The 23794-nt window shown below is 60.0% G+C and overlaps 2 protein-coding genes across 3 annotated transcripts in view; one reads left to right on the forward strand and one right to left on the reverse strand.

Annotated features, from left to right (window-relative positions):
• The window catches only part of SCAP (SREBF chaperone), a 41992-nt gene extending 35554 nt beyond the window's left edge, over positions 1 to 6438 (forward strand). The window contains exons 18-23 of the mRNA XM_064162452.1: positions 379 to 464; positions 1064 to 1146; positions 2447 to 2613; positions 3242 to 3322; positions 4067 to 4273; positions 5186 to 6438. Of these exons, the coding sequence (XP_064018522.1) occupies positions 379 to 464; positions 1064 to 1146; positions 2447 to 2613; positions 3242 to 3322; positions 4067 to 4273; positions 5186 to 5431 (870 nt within the window). The 3' untranslated portion in view covers positions 5432 to 6438. The remainder of the gene's footprint in view (positions 1 to 378; positions 465 to 1063; positions 1147 to 2446; positions 2614 to 3241; positions 3323 to 4066; positions 4274 to 5185) is intronic.
• Positions 6439 to 6875: 437 nt separating this feature from the next.
• Positions 6876 to 23512, reverse strand: PTPN23 (protein tyrosine phosphatase non-receptor type 23). 2 transcript variants are annotated; one of them, XM_064162450.1, is made up of 25 exons: positions 23389 to 23506; positions 20846 to 20920; positions 20083 to 20210; positions 19105 to 19181; positions 18871 to 18920; positions 18098 to 18229; positions 17602 to 17682; positions 16688 to 16819; positions 15938 to 15985; positions 15707 to 15763; positions 15213 to 15271; positions 14637 to 14716; positions 14316 to 14430; positions 13852 to 13917; positions 13384 to 13529; positions 12548 to 12868; positions 12228 to 12382; positions 11938 to 12089; positions 11423 to 11602; positions 8898 to 11178; positions 8548 to 8732; positions 8161 to 8265; positions 7908 to 8046; positions 7709 to 7822; positions 6876 to 7633 (listed from the first exon to the last, which is right to left on the reverse strand). In XM_064162450.1, exons 1-25 carry the CDS (start codon positions 23470 to 23472, stop codon positions 7127 to 7129), a joined length of 5469 nt encoding a protein of 1822 aa, XP_064018520.1. In that variant the 5' UTR covers positions 23473 to 23506; the 3' UTR covers positions 6876 to 7126. The 2 variants fall into 2 exon arrangements, with proteins under 2 accessions (XP_064018520.1, XP_064018521.1); XM_064162451.1 differs by lacking the exons at positions 6876 to 7633; positions 7908 to 8046 and having other exon boundaries at positions 7729 to 7822; positions 23389 to 23512.
• Between the last annotated feature and the right edge of the window lie 282 nt (positions 23513 to 23794).

Consider the following 23794-nt stretch of genomic DNA (forward strand, 5'->3'; position numbering starts at 1 on the left):
AATCAGAAATGTCCATGTCCTCCAGTGAGAAGCATTCAGAATCAGTGTCACTTTAGTTTCCAACATGGAAATGTTCCAGGTCAGGTTCTTTGGGGCTCCAAGCAACCAGTTGTAGTTACAGATGTCCCTGCCCAAACCTTTCTGTGGTTCTGTGACCACTTGAGAACTCCCTGCTTCACTTGGAGGTAGATAGAAGGATGTTGGTGGCTGGAATCACTGATGCCCACTGGGAGCTTGCTCCAGGCTCCTGTGTTCCAGGCAGACAGCTGAGGGGAGAGGGAATGTGTGGCACAGGTCAGCTGTTCTGTGGATCACCACCTGCCTGCTCTGGGAGAATCTTCTGGTCAGGATGACAACAGTGACCCCTTCTCCTTCCAGGTCTGGGATGCTATCGAGGGGACACTGCGCAGCAGTAATGAGGAAGGTCAATCTGGCATCACAGCCCTCGTCTTCCTGAACAACAGGTACCTGTAGCTCTGCTCCTGCAGAGCAGGAGAACTTGGGGTGCAGGGCAGGACCCTAGCCCTGACCCTCCTGACATGGAGGTCAGACAGTCCCAGATGGCAGAGGCTGAGCTGGGAAATCTCTTCCTTCCCATGCAGCCACTTCTGAAGCATGGTGGAGTTGAGCTGTTCTGGGCACAGGTCTGTTCAGCAGCTGCTCCTTCTGCATAAGAAGTTGGAGATGAGCCAGCACCGAGCACTGCCAGCCCAGACCCAGCCTCAGCCTGGGCTGGTCCCCAGCAGTGTGGGCAGCAGGGGCAGGGAGGGGATTCTGGCCCTCTGCTGTGCTCTGCGTAAACCTTACCTGCAGCGCTGGGGACAGCTCTGGAGTCCTCAGCACTGCACAGGGACTTGTTGGAGCAGGGCCAGAGTGGGGCACAGCAATGCTGGGAGGGCTGGAAGCTGAGAGAGTTTTGCTTGTTTAGCCTGGAGAAGAGAAGGCTCCAGAGACACCCTCTGGTGACCTTTCAGTGCTTCAAGGGGACAATCAGCAAGCTGGGGCCAGACTCTTGAGCAGGGCCTGCTGTGACAGGACCACCCACCCCATTCTGTTCCCTCAGGATCGTGGCCGCCCGCTTGAACGGCTCCTTGGATTTCTTCTCTCTGGACACACACACAGCCCTGAACCACCTGCAGTTCCGAGGTGAGCTGCACTGCTCCTGGCTCCCCCAGCCTCTTCCTCGTCCCCTCTCTCCTCACTGACTCCTCCTCACATTCTCTTCATGGACTCCCATAAGTGTGCCTCACTCCAGATAAGGTGCAGGGTGCCCAGTGCTCCGGAGCAGAGGAGTACTCTGCTTGGTCACTGTGGAAGGAGAAGATCCCAAGTGCTGGTTTTCTCCAGCACCCAGCTCTGGAGGCTGGGACATGGCTTCCAGAGTCAGCTCTGCCCCAAACCTCTTTCCTCTCCCACTTCTCACTTCTTTTCTCCTTCAGCAAGCTCTGTTCCCACTACGTAGCCCCACACACCCATGATGCAGATCAGGGGCTTGGTGCAGCACCAGTCCATGGTGGTAACTGGTTTCCAGTGCTCCTCTGGTTCTGGAGTGGCCAGGAGGAGAGAAAAACTCTGGCATTACTGCAGGAGGGTGGTTACATTCCTGGAGGATGTCCTGGGGCCTGTAGGATGTAGAAGTGGAGAGTTGGAGCAGGCTCTGCAAGAAGGGAGATGTCTTTTCCCGGTAGACTACGAGGTCTTGTGTCCAGCTTCTGAGGAGGGGAACCAGAGCTCATGGGCTTCAGGGACCTCAGAGGCCACCAGTCTGCAGCAGGCAGGTCTGCTGGGCTGAAGGTTGAAGGTGATGCAAGGGCTGGAAGCCCTCTGCTCCGAGGCTGGGCTGAAAGAGTTGTGCTTGTTCAACCTGGAGAAGAGAAAGCCCCAGGGAGACCTTCTGGTGGCCTTTCAGTGCTACAAGGGGACAGTCAGAAAACTGGGGACAGAGTTTTGAGGGCTTGCTATGGTAGGACAGGAGGTGATAGCTTGAACTGAGAGAGATTCAGACTGGAGAGGAGGAGGAGGAAATTCTTAACACTGGGAGTGGTGAGAGCTTGTCCCAGGCTGCCCAGAGAGCTGGGAGCTGCCCCATCCCTGGCACCATTGCAGGTCAGGTTGGTTGGGGCTCTGAGCAACCTGCTCTAAGATGCAGATGTCCCTGCTGACTGCAGTGGGTTGGACTGGATGAGCTTTACAGGTCCCTTCCCACCCAAGCCAGTCCATGGTTCTATGACCCTGTCCAAGACCCTCGCTGCAGGTCGTTGTTGAAGCAGCAGCTCCTCGAGGCTGTGAGGAAGGTGCTGCTGTGGGGCTGATTGGAGGAGCAGGTTCAAATCCCTTCGGGTTGCTCATGCAGGCATCCCGATCCCAGCACCTCGGGGAGATGGCAGCCCTGGGGCGCAAGGCGGAGCCTGCCGCGGCCCGGCCTCACCTGGGTGTCTCTCTGCAGGAGCCCCGAGCCGCAGCAGCATCCCCTCCTCCCCTGTCTTCAGCAGCAGTGACATCATCAGCTGCCAGCTCACCCACACCGTGTCCTGCGCCCACCAGAAGCCCATCACTGCGCTGAAGGCCGCGGCTGGCAGGCTGGTCACGGGCAGCCAGGACCACACCCTGAGGGTAAGGCAGGCTCCCCCCTGCTGCTGCTGCTGCTGCCTGGTGGCTTGGTGGGGTGTGGAAGCTTCTTCATCCCTTGGATGCTACTGGACCTGTCTCCTAAGTGGGAAGAGGGTGAAGCTCTGTGGTGTGTAAGGGCACAAAGGGAGGGGAGTGCTTGGAGTGGTGTGGTTGGAGGTCATTCCAGGGCATTGCTGAAGCTCCTCATGTTGTATCCTGCCTGGATGAGGCTACTCCCAAGAGGTCAGTGTGTCCTAAACAGCTGGGAGATCCTCTTGCCTCAGGGATGGGTCATCCCCTGTCTTAGTCACAGAATTGTTTTGGCTGGAAGGGACCTTTAGGATTATGGAGTCCAACCCTTAACCTAGCACTGCCAGGGCACCACTAAACCATGGCCCTCAGCACTACATCTCCATGGCTCTGAAGCCCCTCCAGGGATGGGGGCTCCACCACTGCCCTGGGCCTTGACAACCCTCAAGGGCAAGAAATTGTTCCTTATGTCTAACCTAGACCTCCACTGCAGACAACCTGAGGCCACTTCCTCCCCTCCTATCCCTTGTGAAGCTAAGGAGGTGTTGCTCAGCAGCGTAGCGGCCCCATGGACACTCACTCCTGCTCCTCTGCCCTGCAGGTGTTCCGGCTGGAGGACTCCTGCTGCTTGTTCACGCTGCAGGGCCACTCGGGAGCCATCACGGCTGTCTACATGGATCAGGTGAGAGCAACACCCAGCTGCAGGGCTGCTGAGCCACTGGGACAGCCAGAGGGACCCAGCTGGGACCTTCTGCTCTGCATCTGGTGCATCTGGAGGAGTTGATCCACTCTCCTGCAAGGACTCAGAGGGTCCTCTGTAACCATGTGCTCACCATATCTGACACCCTGAGCCAGGGTGTTCCCATCCAGCTGGCTGGGAGCCCTTTCTCTACAGCTGCTTTGTCTCCCTGCCCACTGTGGAGCAGGAAAGCCCTGGCCCTGCTGTACCCAAGCTGCTGGGTTGATCTCTCTGACCCCAGTTCTGGGAGCAGAGGGCTGAAACTGATACAGGGAAAGTTCCTTGCCCTGGGAATGTCTGACCTCCTGGAGACCACTCGTCTCCACTACAAAGCTTGGGAAGCCACCAAGCTAGCAGTTGACGTTTCCACCCCACTTTCCTGTGACCTCAGGCATTGGAAGAGGCTGCCCAGGGAGGTGGCAGAGTTACCATGCCTGGAGGTGTTCAAGAAACATGTGGACATGGCACCTGGCGACATGGTTTGGTGACTGTGGTGGTGTTGGGTTGAAGGTTGGATGGTCACAAAAGGCTTTCCAACCAAAACAGTTCTATGATTCTGGGAGCAATGGAAGTTCTACATGAAACTGCCCTTTGTGTCCAGTAGCTGCCCATGTCTGTGGCATTGCTGTGCTGGAAAGGGACCTGTCCCCACTGGTTCCTGACCTGGCTCTCTTTGTGTCCTTGCAGACGATGGTGCTGGCGAGCGGAGGCCAGGACGGGGCCATCTGCCTTTGGGACGTGCTGACAGGCAGCAAGGTCAGCCACATGTATGCCCACCGAGGGGATGTCACCTCCCTCACCTGCACCACCTCCTGTGTCATCAGCAGTGGGCTGGACGATGTCATCAGCATCTGGGACCGCAGCTCGGGGATCAAGCTCTACTCAATCCAGCAGGTTGGTGGGCAGAGGTTAATTGTCAGTGAGGTGGACAGTGAGCTCAGCAAGGATACAGATGGCACCCAGCTGAGTGGTGCAGGTGACAGGCCTGAGGGGTGGGACCCATCCAGAGGCAGATGGATTAGCTGGGACCATGTGAACCTCCTGAGGTTCAGCAAGGCCAAGGTTAAAGTCCTGCACCTGAATAAAGACAACCTCAAGCACAAAGGCTGGAGAGCAGCCCTGAGGAGAAGGACGTGGGGGTGCTGGTGGTGAGAAGCAGAACACGCTGCTGTGTTCTGTTGAGACCTTCCTGCAGTGCTGGGGACAGCTCTGGAGTCCTCAGCACAGACAGGGACCTGGTGGAGCAGAGCCAGAGGGGCCCACAGTAATGCTGGGAGGGGTGGAAGCCGAGAGAGTCGAGCTTGTTCAGCCTGGAGAAGGCTCCAGAGACACCCTCTGGTGGCCTTTCAGTGTTTCAAGGGGACAATCAGAAAGCTGGGGACAGACTTTTGGGCAGGGTCTGCGGTGACAGGACAAGGGGCAATGGTTTGAACTGAAAGAGGGAGATTCAGACTAAAGAGAAGGAAGAGGTGTTTGTCCCATGAGGGTGGTGAGACCCTGTCCCAGACTGGCCAGAGAGGTGGGAGATGTCACATCCCTGAACTATTCCAAGTCAGGCTATCTGGGGCTCTCAGCACCCTTCTCGAGTGGTGGATGTCCCTGCTGACTGCAGGGGGATTGAACTTGAGCTTTAAAGGTGCCTTCCCACCCAAGCCAGTCTGTGACTCTGATTTCCTGTCACAGCTGTGGGGCTGTGCCTGACTGTCTGTCCTCCATCCGCGGCTGGGGCAGGTGGACACAGCAGGGGCAGGCTCCTGTCTGTTCCCGTGGTGGGCCTGGCTCTGACTGCTCTCTGGTTCCACGCAGGAGATGGGCTGTGGTGCCAGCCTGGGCGTCATCTCCGACAACCTGCTGGTGACAGGGGGGCAGGGCTGTGTCTCCTTCTGGGACATCGGCTACGGTGACCTCCTGCAGACTGTCTACCTGGGCAAGAGCAACGAGTCGCAGCCGGCGCGGCAGATCCTGGTGCTGGAGAACGCTGCCATCGTCTGCAACTTCGGCAGCGAGCTCAGCCTGGTCTATGTGCCCTCGGTGCTGGAGAAGCTGGACTGAAGAGCAGGAGGAAGAGGGACAGGTGCTGGAGCCAGGCTGGCGGAAGGCAGGTGGGGTGGGATGTCTGAGCCCTTCCTAGCGTTGAGGGCAGGGAGACAGCAGCTCCATCGCTCTCTCTGCACCCCTCCTGGGAATGTTCTGGCCCAGCGCGCTGCAGGGCCCGAGCCCTCCTCGGCTGCCCCAGCTCCACCTTCTCTCGGCAGTCGCAGCAGTGTGGTGGTCCCAGGCTGGAGCAGAGGGACAGGGATGTGGCACTGAGATGCTGAGCTCCGCCCCCAGCCGCGGCTCTGCCTCAGCAGCCTCCAGCTTGTTCTCAGCACAGCAGGGCAGGAGCTGCCCAACCTGCTCCCACCTCTTCCCTGGGGGACACCCTGTGGTGGCCAGCCCAGGCCCAGGGCACAGAGCATACCCTGGCACACCCTGAGAGGGGCTGCTGGCACTGAGCACAGCGCTCACCAGTCTGGCTGCAGCCCCTCGGCACGCTGGCACTGGCTCCTGCCAGGGGAAGGACAGGGCTGACCCCCAGCTGGGCACTTGGCTTGGCCTCCACGTGCCTTAGGGTGCGGGCAGGGTGCCCTGTGCCGCAGCAGCCCCCTGCCCTATTTATTTATCTGCTGTAAATAGTTATTTATTGTGGCAGGAGAGTGCAGGCAGCAGCGCCCTGCAGGCCCGTGCCTGGCTGCTTCCTGCACCCAGTTTGCAGCAATAGCACCCTCCTCCTCCTCCTCTTCCTCCCAGAGGAGGCTTGTCTCAGGTTGGGAGGGGGCTGGCAGCCCTGGATCCCATCTTTTTTCCAGGGACTGAGGAGAAGAAAGGCCCTTGGGATGAGGTGGGGCACAGCGGGACCAAAGGGCCCTGCCACAAGCTGGTGGCACCCCCCCCAAGGTGGGGCCTCACCATCAGGGGCCAGGAGTGGGCAGAGGTGGGCACAGCTGCCCTCCCCAGTTGCACTACAGGGCCTGCTGCAGCCCTGGGCAGGGGGTGGGATACAAACCCTATGGGGGGGTGGGGGGTGGGGTGCAGCGCCTCGGTGTGGGGTGCAGGACCTCAGGGTGTCCTTCCTCAGTGCTCTCAAGTCACAGCCGATGACGTCAACCCAACCCTGCTGATTGTAGAGGCAGCGCCGTGGAGGGGACTGAAGGCCTGGGCGCTCCCTGGGGTGTGTGCTGGGGAGGGGGCGGGGTTGGGCAGCCCCCAGCCCCTCGGCATTGTGACGCCCCCCTCCCCACACGCCCTCGCCTCCGCCTCGGGTGGCCTTAGCGCAGCTGTCCGCTTTGTACGGTACAGGGGACGCTTTTTGTACCAGATCGTGTTTTATAACCATGTGTACCAGGACCCCACCAGTAAATGGAACTAACCCCAGCATGGCTCTGGCTCCTCAAAGACCTTCCCCAGTCCCAGGACCCCCTCCCCCAGCCCCCTTCCTGCCTCCCACCGGTGCTGCTGCAGATCAAATTCTCTTTATTTTAGTAGCAAAGAGCTGAAAAAGTCAGTTGTGAGTGGAGTCAGAGTGCGGGCAGTGCCCCTCCCACACCTGTACAAAGCAGGGGGGCTGAGCTGGAGGGGCACAAGGGAGGAAATCCCTCCCACCCAAACCCCACTCAGGGTGCCCCTGTTGGTCCCAGCCCCAGAGTGGGGAGGGCAGGGCTGTAGTGCTGGGGCGCCATGGGGACACACCCCCACTCCCCCCCCACTTCACGTCTTGTTGAGTGTCCAGAGGGGATCGAGCATGCTGAGGGGATCATCGCTGGGCCTGGGGCCCCGCAGCCCCTCGCCTGTCTGTGCCTGCAGGAAGTTCTGCTTGTTCATCCGCTGCTTGCCCTTGAGGGAGGCGTCCAGGCTGAAGGCCTCGGGCGTCAGGGAGGCCAGCAGCTCCAGGGAGGAGGAAGGGGCAGCTGGGGGGGCCACTGTCTCGGGCCCCGGGGCCTCGGGGCTCTCAGCTGCTACGTGGTTGTTGCTGGGGGCGTCACCGGGAGGCTCTGGGAGAGGTGGTGGCGGTGGGGAGGGCTCAGGGGCAGCCACCCCATCCAGCAGCCCATCCGGCAGGGCCATGTCCTCTGCCACCTCGGGCAGAGGGGCTGGCTCCACCTCCCCGCTGCCACCCCCGGGCTTGATGCTCAGCTTGGCAATGGTGGCCTGGATGGAGCTGATGGGCATGTCCCCACCCAGGACCAGGTCCTGGGAGTCCTGGTGAGAGTAGAGCTATAGGAGAAAGGCCTCATCAGCCCTCTGGAGCAGGAAGCTCCCACTCCCAGCACTCCTGAACCCTGCACTCACCTTAGGGGAGGCACTGTTGGCAGCCTTGGGGGCAGCAGGGACACCCACACCGTGGCGGTGCAGCACCTGCTCGGTGTGCAGCAGGAGGGCCTCGTAGCAGAACTTCAGGTGGAGCTGCAGGGGAGGAGATGGGCAGAGTGAGCACCCCAGCAGCATCCCCACACCCAGGGAAGGGGCTGCCCCGCCCAGGCGCCAGTACCTTCTCCTGCAGCATGTGCTTGCGCTGCTGCCGCAGCCGCTGCACCAGCAGGCCCAGCTCGGGGATGCCGTTGCCTGCCTCTACCTCCTGCATGGCCGCATAGAGGAGGCAGAAGGCCCCGGTGCGGCCCACTCCAGAGCTGCAGAGAGAGAGGCCCCCCCCAAGCCCAAAGCTGTGACAGGCCCCAAGAAAAGGGGCAGACCCCCCCACACACACTCCCCCTAGGAGCTGCCTCCCCCAGCCCCTGGCTCACCTGCAGTGCACCACGATGGGGGTGTGGAGTGGGCGCTGGTGAAGGTAGTGGCCATGGACCTCCTGGATGAAGCGCAGGAGGCTCCCCTTGCTTTCAGGCAGACCCCTGAAGGAGGGTGGGAGACAGTTATTGGGGTAGGGGCGTCCCACCCTCAACTCTCCTGGAGGAGCAGTGCTACCCCCAAAACCCCTCTCCACACAGGGGTTTGAGCCTTGAGGTCAGCCCCAGTAGGCAAAGAGCCCCCATGCTACCTCCCCACACCGAGTGTAGAGCTCCGAGGTCCCCACAAGCAGGTGAAGAGCCACAGTGGGACCTTTCCACCTGCCCCAGCTGCAGCAGGACCCCCGCCTGCCCCCGCAGCTCTCCCAGTGCCCCTCAGTGCCATACAGCTCTGGCCAGGAGGTGAACTGGAGGTGGACGACGGTGCGCTTGAGGCTCTGGTCGCGGTACTGCAGCGTGATCATCCTCTCCACGTGGGTGGGGGTGACCTTCAGGCTGGTGAGGACAAGGGTGACTGCTCCCTGCACCATGGGCTGGCCCCGCTCAGGGGGGAAGTACCGCAGCACCTTCTGCTGCGGGGAGGGAAGGGAGCACCACGTCAGGCAGCACCCCCAACACCCAGCCAGGGCCACCACCACCTCCCCAGGGGCCCCTGCGAGAGCTGCCACAGGGTGACAGTGACAAGCCCTGTCCCAACCATCTCCAAGAAGCCACCAGGTGCCCAAGGAAGGTTCTACCTTGTCCAGCTCCTGCTCCGACACCAGCATGACGATGACCGAGACCTTCTGCTCGTAGATCATCAGCCAGAAGTCGGCAGCAGTGCCCAGGAGCGGGGCCTGGGTGGCAATGATGGTGGGGCAGTAGGACGAGAGGTCCTCCACCCTGCTGGCATTGATGTAGTCGTCCTTGCCCGAGCGCAGCACGACGCGGTTCCTGTCGTAGGGCATGATGTCCTGGTGCCGGTTCTTCATGGAGTAGCAGCGGGCGATGGCGATGGAGAGCTGCCGCGCGTCCCGCTCCTGGGCCTCCTGCAGCTCCTTCCAGACCAGGTCCAGCTCCGCAGTGCCACCGGGCCCAGGCCTCTCCAGCCTCTCCACCAGCCCGCGGAAGCGCTCGAGCTCGGCCAGCAGCCGCAGGACACGCTCTGGCTTCTCGTAGGGATCGTCCTCGATCAGCTGCAGGGCTTTGGGCTTCTGCCCCTCCTTGGCATCAGCCTTGGTGGGCTGCAGCAGCCCCACAGCAGCCTTGGAGCTGCTATGTTGGCTCTCAGGGCTGGAGGACAGTAGGTCATCGGTGGAGGAGCTCTGCCGCTGGAAGGAAGCTTCGCTCGGCGTCAGCGAGGGCGGTGGTCTCTGGGGCACACTGCCAGAGCCTGGCACCAGTGCTTGGGGCTGCATGGGCAAGGCTGGTTGTGGGGAGGGGGCTGGCGAGGGAACGAGAGGACCCTGGACCACCACTGTGCCTGGTAGCTGGCCCAGGCCAGGGCTGGGCGAGGGGGTGATGTGGGGGGCAGCCTGGCTGGCAGGTGTGGGTGGAGGAGGGCCCATGGCCATGGTCCCGGGGGGCATTTGGCTGTTGGGGAGAGCAGGGCTGGGGCAGAAGGGCAAAGCAGGGGAGCTGGAGGGCACTGTCTGCAGCCCTCCCAGCATGGTAGAGTGCAGGGGCTGTCCAGGTGGCCCAGCTGGGCAGGGGGCTCTGGGGAAGGGCAGGGTCCCCGTCTGTGGGGCGAGACCCTGGGGAGGCAACTTGTCATGCCCTGGGAGCTGATAAAGCTGTGGGGGCAAAGGGGGCTGAGCTGAGCCTGGTGGGGGCAGCTGCCCCCTGGGGCCAGTGAACTGGGCAAATTGGGGCTGGGGGGGCATCTGGAAGGGCAGTGAGGCCTGGGCTCTGCTTGGGGGCATGAAAGGGGCTGGAGGGAACTGCTGTGGGCCCTGGGCCCGAGCAGGCACCTCCATGGCAGGCTGGAGCTGTGCTGTAGAGGTGAAGGTGTGGGGGTGCTGCCCAGGAGGAAAAGGCAGCTGAGGTGGCTGCCCAAAGGTCTGCAGCCCTCCCTGGGCATAGGGGAAAGTGGCTGGGGGCACACCCGGACGCTGGTGGGGCAGGAAGGGGCCAGGGGGCCGTGGGGGAGCAGTGCAGCTGGAGATGGGGGCCTGGATGCTGTCCACTGTGGTGGTGGCTGGCCGGGGGCCTGCAACCAGTTCAGGGGCACCCAGCGGTGGCTGGGCACCCATGGGTGCTGCTGGTCCCAGGGCAGGGGGTCTGAGGGGCCCGGGCACAGGCATCCCAGGCTGGCCCAGGCTGTAGGAGGAAGCAGGAGCAGAGCTGGGACCAGGGCCAGGACCGTGCTGTGGAGACGAGCGGGCAGGAAGCAGCTGGGGCCCTGTGAAGCTCGGCTGCACTGGGACTGCACTGGGCTGCACTGGGGCCACACCAGGCTGCACTGGGACTGCACTGGGCTGCACTGGGGCCACACCAGGCTGCACTGGGGCCACACCAGGCTGCACTGGGACTGCACTGGGCTGCACCGGGGCCACACCGGGCTGCACCGGGGCCCGCATCAGTGAGGCGGCTGAGAAGAGCTGGGGGGCAGCAGCTGAGCCAGGGGGAGGCCCAGCTGCCTGTGGAGCAGAGGGCTGGAGGAGTGGGGCCGGGAAGGGGCCTGGCACCGAGACAGGTGCCGCCGGCAGCCGGTAGTGCCCAGGGAGGGCTGAGGTACCCGGGAAACGGGCTGGGGCAAAGGGTGGCAGTGGGGCACTGGCCAGGAAGGGCTCAGGGGGCCGTGGGCCAGGGGCCAGGGCCGGGTTGAGGGCAGCCAGCGTAGGGGGTGGCAGGTGTGCCAGGTGCCCGGCCAGCACGTCCGGGGGCAGGCTCCGCAGCTCCTCCGGCAGCTCCGGCAGCACCAAAGCACCCAGCGGCAGCTCGCTGCTGTCCAGCACACCACCGGCTTCCAGCTCCAGCTGCTTCTTCTGCAGGGGCTTGGGGGCCGTAGGCCGAGGGGGTGGTTGCTTCTTCATCTCCCTGCCAGGGTGGAGGGCAGTGCGGCTCAGCACAGGGCCACCAGCACCTAGCAGCAGGCCCATATGGGTGCTGCTGCCCACCACCGCTTCCTCTACCACCACGGTGACACCAAAGCCTCCAGGCACAGCCCAGATCACTCCAAAGGCACTTCCCCACCTCCCAGGGAGTGTCAGAGCAGCAGGGCCAACACCCCCACCCCTCCAGCCCATGTGTGTATCTTTGCAGCAGGCCCAGTGCCACTTACTTCTCCAAGATCTGCTGCCTGCTGGCCTCAGCAGCTTGGCAGGCAGCCCGGGCCTTCTCCAGCAGCTTGGCTGCTTTCCCCTCCAGGTCGGTGTAAAAATCCTTCCCCTCCTGTGATTTCTTCATCAGGTCCTCATAGGCTTCGTAGGAGGCCACCAAGGTCTGAACAGTTGTGTTCCACCTGGAGATAGGGCAAAGGAGTTGAGCAGGGGTGTAACACCAGGCCAAAAGCAGGTGTTCCTGCTCCTGGGACCCAAGGAACTCACCATCACCCACCTGGGATCAATACTGGTGAAGGACAAGCAGCCACCAGTGCCTCTGGGCAGTGGGACATGACAAGGGCAGTATCTCAGCCCCGTGTCCCTTGACTAGAGAAGCCAGCAGTGACCCCACACTTCTCCTTGGGGTGAGTGAGGGCTCCTCTTGAGCACTCAGATCTCACCAAGGCAGCCAGAGCCCACTAGGGCCACCCTCTTCCTGCTGCCCTGACCCCACCCAGTCCCACACACCACTCACTTGTGCTCCACCTCAGCCAGGACCTTGCGCACGGCTGCGTATTTGACGTTGGCATCCGTCAGGGCCTTCAGGACATTCTCCTGGGCAGCCAGGTTCTGCTCCAGGTACACCTTGATCTGGTCATACTTCTTCAGCTGCTCCTCAAAGAGTTTCTGACAAGGGAAGCGAGAACCTGAGGAGCCAGGGAGGCTCAGGGGGAGGCTGGGAGAGGGCAGAGCTCTTGCTGCAGCCCTGCCCAAGGCATGCAACATGCAAAGGGAACTTGGCCAGCCGAGGCAGCTGGCACTTACCTTCATCTCGGAGCGGTCAGCGGTGACCAGGGAGCTGGTGATGTCATCCTTCTGGATCATCTCACGCAGCTGCTGCTCCAGGGATGTCCGCTGGTCCCTCATCTCCTGCACCTTGGCCAGGATTCGCTTCAGGTTCTGCAGCACCTGCTTGTCATCTGTGAGCACAGGGAGGGCACCACAGGGGTAAGAAGCCAGCCCGCACCTTGTCCTGGCACACCCAGGCACTTCCTGGGGGGGTGACCAGGTCTCTGTCCCCACACCATGACCCTCCTTTTGCCCATTTTTCCAGGGACGAGCTGGGCCAGGTCCCCATCTCTCACCTTCAGTCAAGGAGGGCGAGGGCAGCGTGGCCCGGACCTGGTCCAGGGGCCCGCTGAGCAGGCGGAGGTTGCTGATGTGCAGGTTCATGGCCTTGTGCAGCTCGGTGTTGGTGAAGCTGGCCTTCTCGTGCACCTCCATGTACTTGGAGCACTCCTTGCTGACCTCGGCCAGCCCCGGGGAAGGCGGTGGGGGGGACCCCTGGGATCCTGGTACCTTCCCAAGGAGCTCCTGCAGCTTCCGTTCCTGAGCCTCATCCTCCTCAAGAAGGTCTCGGATCTCCTTCAGGGAAGCCTCCACGTCAGTGAAGACCCCAGAGAGCACTGAAGGAACAAAAAGAAGACCTGAACCACCACCTGCCATAAGCTCTCCAGGCTCCTGTCTGCCTCGTGGAATCTTTGAGGTTGGAGGAGACCTTTAAGGTCAGTAAGTCCAAGAACCCAGCACTGCTAAGGGCACCACCAAACCATGTTCCTCAGAACATCATCTACGTAGCTTAGAACCCCTCCAGGGATGGAGACCACTGCCCTGGGCAGCCTGGGACAGGCTTTGACAACTCTCAAGGGGAAAAAAATTGTTCCTCATGTCCAACCTAAACCTCCCTTGGGGCAACTTCAGGCCATTTCCTCTTGTCCTGTCACTTGTTCCTTGGGAGAAAGAAGAGACCAATCCCCACCTGGCTCCAACTTCCTTTCAGAGAATTGCAGAGGCAGAAGGTCTCCTCTCAGCCTCCCTTTCTCCAGACTGAACAATCCTAATTCCCTCAGCTTGCTCCTCACAAGCCTTGTGGCTCTAAACCACTCATGCCCAGCTGCCCCCACAGGTCCCTGTGTCTCACCCTGCATGGACTGGACAAGGTTCTTGACGGTGTCAGGGCGCACGCTGAGCGCTGCACACTTCTCCATCAGGATGGGGGGAATGTGGCTGTACATGTCCAAGTTGTCCACAGTCTCTGGGTCCAGCTGCATGGAGTCCATGAACTGGCTGCAGGTGGGAGAACAAGGCCCTGAGCAGTGAGAGAACCTCCCCTACCTCCCTCTCTCTGCAGGTCCATCCCACCCTAAATCGTGGCCAGCTCTGGGTCCAGCACTGCAGGACAACCTCAGCAAAGGGAATTTGGGGGTCAGTTATTGGGACTGGAACCCACCGGGCTCAAGCCCCAGCTTGGGGGTGACAGATTGGGGATGTCAGTGCCCCCACTGGTGCTGGGGACAACGGGGAGATATCTGTGCCAGGTCACACCCAGAAGGTGTCAGTGGGCAGGAAGAGGCCAGGGCCCCTCAGTTCAGGTAGAGCTCACACGTACTCCAGCACTTCGTTCTTGGCTTCGATCTTGGCCATCACATCCCTCAGCAGCTTGGCCTTCTCCTCACTGCCATGGAGAAAAAACACCCTTCAGTGCCAGGACGTGGGGAACCTCCACCTCTGAGGGAATGAGCTGGAGCCTCCTCCAGCTGCTGGGATAGACCCTGAAGCCACACAGTGGGACAATGTGGGATTGACTGTGGCTCCCCAGGGAAACTGCTGTGGCTGGTTTCACAGACCACACTGGACTGGAAGGGAGCCTCAAAGGTCATCTTCTCCAACCCCACCGCAGTCAGCAGGGACACCTCCAACTGCCCAGGGCCACACCGAGGCTGATACAGAGTGTTTGGCTCCCACCAGCTCCTGGGGAGGCTAGGCTGGTGCTTGGGCTCCTTGTTGAGTTTGGTGTGTTCCAAGCTCTGTATCCACGGCTCTCCTGTGCCCACTCCACAGCCCAGGACTCACCTGTAGAGGGAAGAGGCCTCATGGGCAGCCATGGGCACCAGCTTGGCAAAGATGTCTGGGCCAGTGACAGCTGGATCCGTGGGGTTGACAGGCAGGGCTTTGACCAGTGGGGCACCTGGGGGTCAAACACACACCACATGAGGTCTGAAACCTCCCAGCGACTCCTGGCACACATCCTCCTGCTCAGCAGCTTCACCACTGGCAGATCCCTAGAGAGCACAAAGCTCTACCAGTCCTGAGAGCCCCAGAGCCTCGTGGATTCACCACATGTCACCACATGTGTTCCTCCTGCCATCAGGAGCTGGCACTGCCCCTACTCACCTTTTACAGACTGCAGGGTGTCCAGAGCAGGCACAGCCTCATGGTAGATGAAGTCATTGTCCTTTTTGGCTGAATTGTACCTAGGAAGGAGGATGGAGGTGCTGGTGAGGAACAAATGGAATCCCTGTCTCCTTCAGCTCTCTCCCAGCTGTCTCGGAGAACCACAGAATGGTAGGGGTTGGAAGGGACCTCTGGAGATCAAGTCCAACTCCCTTGCCAAGGCAGGGTCAGTTAAGGTCAGGGTGGGCTTGGAAGGCCTCCAGAGATGGAAACTCCACCATCTTGCCGGGCAGCCTGCTCCAGTGCTCTGCCACCCTCAAGGCAAAGAAGTTCCTCCACATGTTTAGGTGGAACTCCCTATGCTCAAATTGGTGCCCATTACCTAGGGTTGGGTCCTGGGTCCCTCAGGCTCACTCTGGGGACAGCAAAAGGCAACTCCCACATTCCCAGAGCCTCAAGCAGCTTAGGGTACTCTGCATGTTGTGAGGACACTGAGGATGCTCCCCAGGATCCAGCAGGCACTTCTGACCCACATGAAATGACATAAGGTCCAGAATGCCCAGTGCAAGGACTCACTTGCCACCAATGACATCCATAGTGAATCTCAGGGCTTCCTGGACAGTTTCTGGCTGCCCCTGTGGAAAGGAGAGGGAGTTAGAGCAGGCAGGGAATGGACACTGCTGTCCTACAGCCCAAGAGCGCCCAGGAGCCAGCAGCAGCTGAGTCAGCCCCACAAAGGAACCAGGATGGCTGGAGGCAGCCCCAGATCCTGCACATCCCTGTCACACTGTCCTCACAGCACTAAAGCCACAGTCACTGTCCTTCCACAGCTGCTGACGTGCCCCCGAGCGCTGCTACCCAAACCCACACAGCCCTGCAGAGCAAGCAGAGCCTTGGGCTTGGCTGGATAGCCCAGAGAAAGGCAAACTGATGCTTAGGGAAGCCACCAGAAGTTTGTCAACCTCCTGACTGGCACAGACTGGCACTTTTAAACTGCCACCAGGTCACATCTTCCCAGTCTGGCATCCCAAAACCCAGCTGCTGCTCCACCAGCCGGAGTGGGAACACACCTTTGCCAGCTTGATGGCTTCGTTGAGTTTATCCAGAGCACTCTGGAAGTAGATGACCTGCAAAGAGAGCAGGAATTAGGGCTGCCAGAGAAGCAGGTGCCCAGGAACGCAGCCACCAGTCCCTGAGGAGCTCAGATTGACACAGCAGGAGGTGGTGATGCCCTGCTCCCCGAGCAGGACCATGATCCAGAGCCTGGATGGGAGGAGATGAGCTGACAGGGCTCTGCTTACCCGCTCCCCAAACTTCTGCTGCTCCTCAGCCTGCTTTCCCATGTGCAGCTGCAAGAAAACACAGAGGGGGGGTGTCAGAGCCCCTTAGCTCTTTGAAACAGGCAAGAAAACCCCGGGGAGAGGCCAAAGCCCCTTTGCTGGTCGTGGTGTGGCTGCACAGGGGCTCGAGGGAGGTTCTCCTCCCCCTCTACTCTGCCCTGTTGAGACCACATCTGGAGCACTGTGTCCAGTTCTAGGCTCTCAAACTCAAGAGGGACAGGCTAGAAAGTGTCTAACAGGGCTGCAAGGATGAAACATGTCTGGTGAGGTAAAGGGAGAGACCTGGAGTTCTTTAGTCTGCAGAAGACTGAGATGAGATCTTATTAGGAAGTACCTGAAGGGTGGGCGTCAGGAAGAAGGGGCCAGGTTCTTCTCAGTGGTGTCCTGTGACAGGACAAGGGGCAATGGACACAAACTGGAACACAGGGGGTTCCACCTCAACATGAGAAGAAAATCCTTGACTGTGAGGATTCTAGAGCCCAGGGAGGTTGTGGAGTCTGCTTCTCTGGAGACCTTCAGCACCCATCTAGACATGCTCCTGCGTGACCTGCCCTAGGTGATCCTGCTTTGGCAGGGGGGTTGGACGGGATGCCCTCTGGAGGTCCTTTCCTATCCCTGCCATTCTATGAGTGGCCCAAGCCAGGGCTGGATCAAGGGCAAGACCCCCCACCACAGTCAAGCAGCCCCCCCCAACTCGATCTCTCCACTTACATGGGCCACAGCAGCAAAATAGTAGATTTTCATCTGCACCAGTTTCTTCCAGTCCTTCTGGATCTTGCCCAGCAGAGAAGCTGTCTCCGAGTTCTCCAGTGCCCGGCAGGCCTCCTTGTAGTAATCCACCACCTATGGAGAAAGGGATGGGTGCTGGAAACCCCCCTGAGATCCAGATCCCAGGTGGAAATGAGAGCTATGAGGGAAAGGAGGATTCACCAGCACCAGGGTTCATGACCAAAGGTCTCAAATCACCCAGCACAGCAAAGTGGTCAGTGGGCCACTTCTGGATGCCAGGGACAAGTGACATCACTGTACTGTGGCCTCCACTGGCCCCACTCCAACAGGTCCTTGTCTCTGCTGTGCTAAGGACTCCAGAAGTGGCCCCAGCATTGCAGGGCAGGTTTCAGCAGAGGGGCAGAATTTCCTCCCTGCCCCTGATGGCCACACTGCTGGGGATCAGCCCAGGACACGGCTGGGGCTGGACTGGCAGCACTGGTGCCAGCTCATCTACAGTGTCTCAACCCCCAGCACCCCAAGTTCTTCTTCACAGGGCTGCCCTCCAGCCCTTCATCCCCAGCCCGGATTTGTGTTTAGGGTTGCCTTCATCCAGGTGCAGGACACTGTGCTTGGCCTTGTTGAACCTCATGAGGTCCAGGCAGTCCCACCTCTCCAGGGCACCTCATGCTCTCCTTTGAGGAGCTGGAAGTTGTGCTCTCCACCCAAGGCAACTGCACCAGAGAATTCAAGAAATCCAGCCCCAACTTCAAGCTGGTGGTCTACTTGAGCAAGAGGGACTTCAATTGACTGGGCAGGATTTGGGACACTCTCTCCAGGTGCCACCCTAGGGCACAGCAAACGCTGGGGCAGAAGTAGCGAGAGCTCAGCACAGCAGAAGTTGCCCAGGAACTTACCTGGGCGCTGATCCGGGCCACGAGGAAGCTCTTCCTATTGTCCAGCATGGACTTCTCCAGAAGACATTCCTGTGCCTGGCCCTGCCCAAGACAAGATGGGCACAAACTTGGTTTCCCTACACCTTGGATCCAGGCCATAACCCCTGGCAGCACCCATCAGCTCCAGCCACTTTCGTGAGAGGTCCCAGTAAACAGCAGACCCAAAGGATGCCTGGACAGTGCCAGAGGGAACAGAGCAGCCCAGAGCCTTCCCTCTCCACACTGAAACCTCCTTCCCTCCTCAAGAGAGACCTCCTCATGCCCATAGCAGCCCAGATCCATGAAGAACAGCCCCCATGGGGCACTGGGTTCCTGTGCCACCCAGCTACAAGTGCTGAGACTCCACAGGGAGCACTCAATGCTATGAGCATGCATCTCCCAGTCAAGCAGCAGCTCCCTTCAAGGTGCCACCTCGGCATGACCAGTGCCCCCATGGAGGCAGAAGCCCAGTTCCTACCAGCATGAGGTTGATGTTGAGGTTGAGGATCTGGTGGCTCATGTCCACACTGTAGGAGTGGGGGAAGTGATCCCGCAGGTAGGTGAAGGCGCCAGCAGCACACTGGAAATGGGTGCAGGAAACCTTCATGCCCTGGGAGGACAGGAGAAAACACATCAGGTGCTTTGGGCAACCTGATCTAATTGAGATTGCCCCTGCTGACTGCAGAGAGGGTTGGAATAGATGACCTTTGGAGGTGCCTTCCAGCCCAGACCATCCTATGATTCTCACACTACACAGCCCAAACCCCACCACTATCCTGAGAGACATGAGGAGCTTGTAGAGAATCAGACAGGCTGGAGAAGCAGCAACCTCCTTTCACACAGAGAGAGGTTTAGGGTGATAAATCCCAGTTCAGCAGGGGTTAGATGATCCCTGCACTGCTCTGAGACCCCCAAAACAGCCACTGGGACTCCGAGGATCTCAGAGCTTCCCCCAAGCCACATCGGATCTCTCCCCTCCTGGCTCTACATGCTGAGGCTGGAAGGTGTAGTGAGAAGGCAGAGCTTTGCTGGAGCAAGTATGGCAGCAACAGGGCAGGAAAGGACACAACCACAAGGGGGGTGACCCCTCGTAACACTCTGCAGCAATCCTGGGTCACAGCAGACATCCAGAACTGGTGTGAGATGCCTGTGACCACCCAGATGACAGAGGAGGAGTCCACAGTGCTGCCAGCTCGTGGCTGTAACCACGGAGGGGAGAAAAGCCAGAGGGAGGACCCAGGGGACCCTTACCTCCTCAGACACTCGCTTGTCCATGGCTCCCAGCATGGAGTGCAGGGCACCTGCGGAGAGAGGAGCATGTGGCAAGGTGGCTACAGACACCCAGCAGGGTGGGACCGGCAGGGGCTGGGCTGCAGGGGCTGGGCTGCGGCCTGGCCACTCCAAGGAAGGTCCCTGTGGAACTGACTGGAGAGGGCAGAGATGCCTCAGGCCCAGGGCAGAGCGAGAGGGCAGCTGGTGTCTTACCCAGGTTGTAGAGGACGCAGGCCTGCTCGTACTTGATGTCCTCATGTGTCACCGTCTTGCCCGAGAAGATCTCAGTCCTGCAAGGAGAGAAGCTCAGTTCTCAGCTGCAGATGAAGACCTGCAGCTGCTGGGCGTGGGCCAGCGAAACAGCTCAGAGAAGGGGTCCTCCTGCCTGATGTCACTCAACTCCAGGTGCTGCGGCTTGTGGGAACTTGTTTTGACATCCAGACACCCACTTTACACAAAGCCATGAAGCTCTGCCACCCCAGGGATCTCAGCACCTTGTGCCACCTCAGAGCCAGCCATGCTGCCTTACAGCTTGGCTCAGATGTCCTGTCAGATCCCCAGGACAGGACATTACTTCTCAAGGGATAACCAGGGACTGCTGCTAGGCTTCAAATCCTGGGGACAGTTTTGGGCCACTCACTCCAAGAAGGATACTGAGGGGTTGGAGTGGGTCCAGAGAAGGGCAACAAAGTTGCTGAAGGGTCTGGAGAACAGGGCTGGTGAGAGGCAGCTGGGGGACCTGAGATTGTTGAGCCTGCGGAAAAGGAGGCTTCTGGCTCTCTACAACTCCCTGAAAGGAAGCTGGAGCCAGGTGGAGGTTAGTCTCTTCTCCCAATGAACAAGTGATACAACAAGAGGAAATAGCCTCAAGTTGCCTCAGGGAAGGTTTAGGTTGGACATGAGTAATAATTTCTTGCACTTGAGAGTCTGGTCCATGCTGCCCAGAGCAGTGGTGGAGTCCCCATCCCTGGGTGGTTTCAAAGCTATGGAGATATGGTGCTGAGGGCCATGGTTTAGTGGTGAGCTGGCAGGTCCAACCAAAACCATTCTGTGATTTTGTGGCTCTGGGATGTATCAGATACTGGTGAAGGACACGGAGAAGGAAAAGAGAGCAGTTGCTCTGCACATTTCAGGAAGCTCCTGCTGGGTGCCAACCCCTCAGAGAAGCTGCAGGGCAGGTGGTGTGCTCACCAGGCAATGGGGACAGCTGCCTCCTGCTCAGCACCCATGGGGATGCGGCTCTGCAGGTAGTGGAGCTGGCCAAAGTACTTCCGCAGTGTGCTGCAGCCCTCAAAGTCCCTGGGCACGTTGACAGCGCTCTGGAAGGGAAGAGAGGAACAGGAGGAAGAAGCTACCCCAATGAAATAAACAGGGGGAATTTGGGAATGGCTGACAAGGGGGTGTCTTGGGACCTGCTGCTACGGCAAAGCTGGGCTGGGAGAAGGAAGGGAACAGCAGGAGAACCATGGAAAGGTCTCTGACCATCTTCAGGTGGTTTTATCACCCATGTCAGAGGTTGAGACCATTTCTGACCAGGGCTCCAGAGCTGAGAGCAAAGAGCTGATGTATTCCCTGAGGAGACCTCAGGCACCACTGGACAAAGCAATTCCTTCCACCCAAGAGGGAACTTGGATCCCATACAGGCAAGGTACTTGGACTCCACACAGAAGCCCTCAATTTCAGGGAAACAGATACAACTGAGCCCTAACACCCAACCTCTGCCTAGAAGCTAGACGCATCTGGGGAGCCCAGGACTGCTGAAAGCTTCGCCCATGGGCCACTGGTGAGAAAGAGGAGCAGCCACAGCAGTGGTCCAGCACAGCTCCTGGTGCAGGGAAGTGGTGTGAGCCAGCAGACATGTCCTCAAGCATAGAGTAGGTGATGAACCAGCTCCAGTTAGGTTCTGAGAGGTCTTGGTGGGGCTGGGAGTGAGCCAGGCTGGAGCCCAGCTTACCTGCCGGAGCAGCTCCAGTTTCCGCAGCTCCTCGTTGTAGTTCTCTGGGTTCTCCCCATAGTTCTTCAAGACAAACTGGAGAGGAAAGAGGAGATGTGAGCCTGACCCTGTCTGACACCCCCAGCCACCTTCCCAGCACTGCAGCTACAAACAGCAGCTTCCCAGGAAGAATCCCCACAGCAAGTCAGGCAGCATGAAGGGGTCTGGGGCTTTCCAATTCCTGCTTCAGAGCTCATTTGCTTCACAAAATACCCCAAATCCTGACCAGTTCCTGCTGAACCCCAGTTTAGCACAAAGCCAGAGCACAAGGTCCTGCAGGGACAGCACCCTGGGGACAGGGACCTCAGAACTGGGGTAGAAAGCTGCAATCAAGTCCATGTGAAGTCTTAAGGAGTCAACAGCAAATAGGACAGACCAAACTGAAGTCACTCCAGATTCACACCCAGTCCCCTAGGAGGAAAACAAAGCCACCTGCCAACCATCAGAGGCTGCCCAGGAAGGCAGATCATGGCAGTGAGAGCCAAAAGGGAAACAAAATGGGGTAGTGCAGGCCAAAGAGGAACAGCATGGAGCCACAATCCCCACCAGAGGCTCTTTGGTCACCATGCAGAGTAGCTGGCCCGGGGCTTGGCCGAAAATGCTACGGCATCCCCGAGGAAGGTGCTTGGTCACATCTCCCCAGCACCATGGAGGGAGCTGGGGGGACCAAGTCCCACAAACCTGCCTCAAGATCCCTCAAACCACAGTGTTGTTGGTGAGCACAGCACTCTCCAAGCAGCCTGGGATCCTCCAAGGATCCAAGCAGGAATTCATCCAACCTACCTGGCAGCAACAGGGACACACAGCCCCTCTGCCCCAGCTTGAGGCTTTGATCCACCCCACCAGCCGCTGTACACACCCCTAAACAATTCATTTTTGATGTCACCATCCCTTCCATATGGCACCCTGGAAGTCACCATCCCCTCTGCCAGGGCTCCTCATGGAGTGTCACCCCGAGGCCCACAGCACCAGCAGCTCCAGCCAGCAGCCACACCTTGTCCTGGCTGGCACAGCATGACTCAGCTCTGCGGTCCCGCGGCACCTTCCTCCTTGCACAGAGACGTCCCCACTGACCTTACGCCTCTGCCGGGCTCTAGCAGGACACCAGCCCACTTCAGCGCCTCAAAAACCAGCGGGACAGGAACAGGCAGTGGCAGAAACACCAGAGAACAACCCACCCCCCATCGTCATCCCTGCACATGCATAAATCATGGTTTTCATCTGTAGGCGGCACTAGGAAACGCCAGCTCGAGGTGGAGCTTGTTTACAGCGGCTTCATTAAGCACTTCACCACTAGCACCTGAAGCTACCAGCTTGGGGCAGCACGGACAGGTCATGTACAGAGCCCACGCACTGAGGAAGGCCTCCAGGGATTCCCTCCTCCCCACACACCTGCTCCTCAGCAGCACAATTTTGCAGGGACCCGCTGAGGCCACTCAGGAGGCAGTGAAGGGAGCGGAGTCAGGTTGGGGGTGGGGATGGCAGGAGCAAGAATGCACTCGTGGCCTCGCTTCCCACCGTGCCACCAGAGAGCCATCTAGCAAGTCTCGTCTCATTCCCTGCCCCATCACACCAGGAAGTCCCCCTAGGGCCCTGCCCCAGTCCTCCCCATCTTCACACGCACCTGTCCTGACCAGCAATCTTGACCCACAGCCATCCCCAGCCATAACTCCCTGCTCAAGGCACACACATCCTAAACACCCTTCATACACCTCTAACATCTACCCCCCCAGAGCCCCTGACGCCTCCCTGCCCCACATCCCTTGAACACTCCTCCCTCACAGACCTCAAACATCCCCTACAGAGCCCCTCTAGTCCTCCTCAAGCACTCCTAATCCTCAGAGACCCCCCCACACTCATCACTGAGCCACTAACACCTCCCCTGCTCCACACCCCAAGCCCTCCCTTCCCCTCACAACCCTCACAGCTCCCCTCAAAGACCCCACACCTCCTCTCACCTCAGAGTACTGCCTTCCATCATAGACCCCAAACACCCTTCACGGAGTCACTGACACACTCCTCCCCCACAGTCTAAGCCCTCCCTTCCTTCACAAGCCTCATCCACCCTTCCAGCTATCCTCTCATACACCTCACACACCCCCTCAGAGTCCACGACGTTCACCCCGCCAAGCACTCCTCCCCTCACAGGCTTCACACTTCACCTCTTCTCAGATCTCAAGCCCCCCCTCTCCCTCACAGACCCTCTTTCCACCCCTCAATTACTCTCAGCGACCCCAAGCTCTCCTCACAGATCCCTACCTAAACACTCCCCTCTCACAAACACGCCTCACGGAACCACTGACAGCCCCCAGCCCCACACTCCCAGCACTCTCCTCCCTCGCCGACCCCAAATCCCCCTCATAGATTTCCCCTTCTCCCCCTCCCCACCCTCTGAAGCTCTCCCCTCCCTGCCAGGCCCCTCCTGCTCCGCCCCTGCCAAGCCCCTTCCGCCCCTCCCCGGAGCCCCCCTCCGGGCCGCAGCCGCCCATTGCGCGGTCCTTCACCTTTTTGACGGCAGGGTTGAAGGCGAACTCCCCGGCTTCCTTGAGGTCGAGCCAGATCATGGGCATGCGGGGCACGGCCTCCATCCCGGCCCGCACCCGCCGGAACCGCCCGCCCGCAGCCGCCGGAAGTGGGCGCGGAGCTTCACGGGAAGCCGAGTCCTCGAGCCGCGCCGCGAGCCACACCTGTTCCGGCGCTCCGGCCACGCCTCCCAGTGCGCCTGTCCAATGGCGACGCCCGGCCCGCCCCACGGGGAGGAGCTGGCCTCGGGGCGGGGCCGATGCCGTTCCCATGGCGACGCCTCGCTCGCTGATAGGGCGGATGCCGTTCCCATGGCGACGCCTCGCTCGCTGATAGGGCGGATGCCGTTCCCATGGCGACGCCTCGCTCGCTGATAGGGCGAACCAC

This window comes from Pogoniulus pusillus, chromosome 23, assembly GCF_015220805.1.
Source record: "Pogoniulus pusillus isolate bPogPus1 chromosome 23, bPogPus1.pri, whole genome shotgun sequence".
Taxonomy (NCBI): Eukaryota; Metazoa; Chordata; class Aves; order Piciformes; family Lybiidae; genus Pogoniulus; species Pogoniulus pusillus.

Coding starts and splice junctions, on each gene's coding strand:
- PTPN23 (XM_064162450.1), bottom strand. CDS start 23,472: ATGGAGGCCGTGCCCCGCATGCCCATGATCTGGCTCGACCTCAAGGAA. Junction 14,717..15,212: donor ATGGATGTCATTGGTGGCAA/GTGAGTCCTTGC, acceptor CCTCCTTCCTAG/GTACAATTCAGCCAAAAAGG. Junction 13,918..14,315: donor GAGGCCTCTTCCCTCTACAG/GTGAGTCCTGGG, acceptor TCTCCATGGCAG/TGAGGAGAAGGCCAAGCTGC.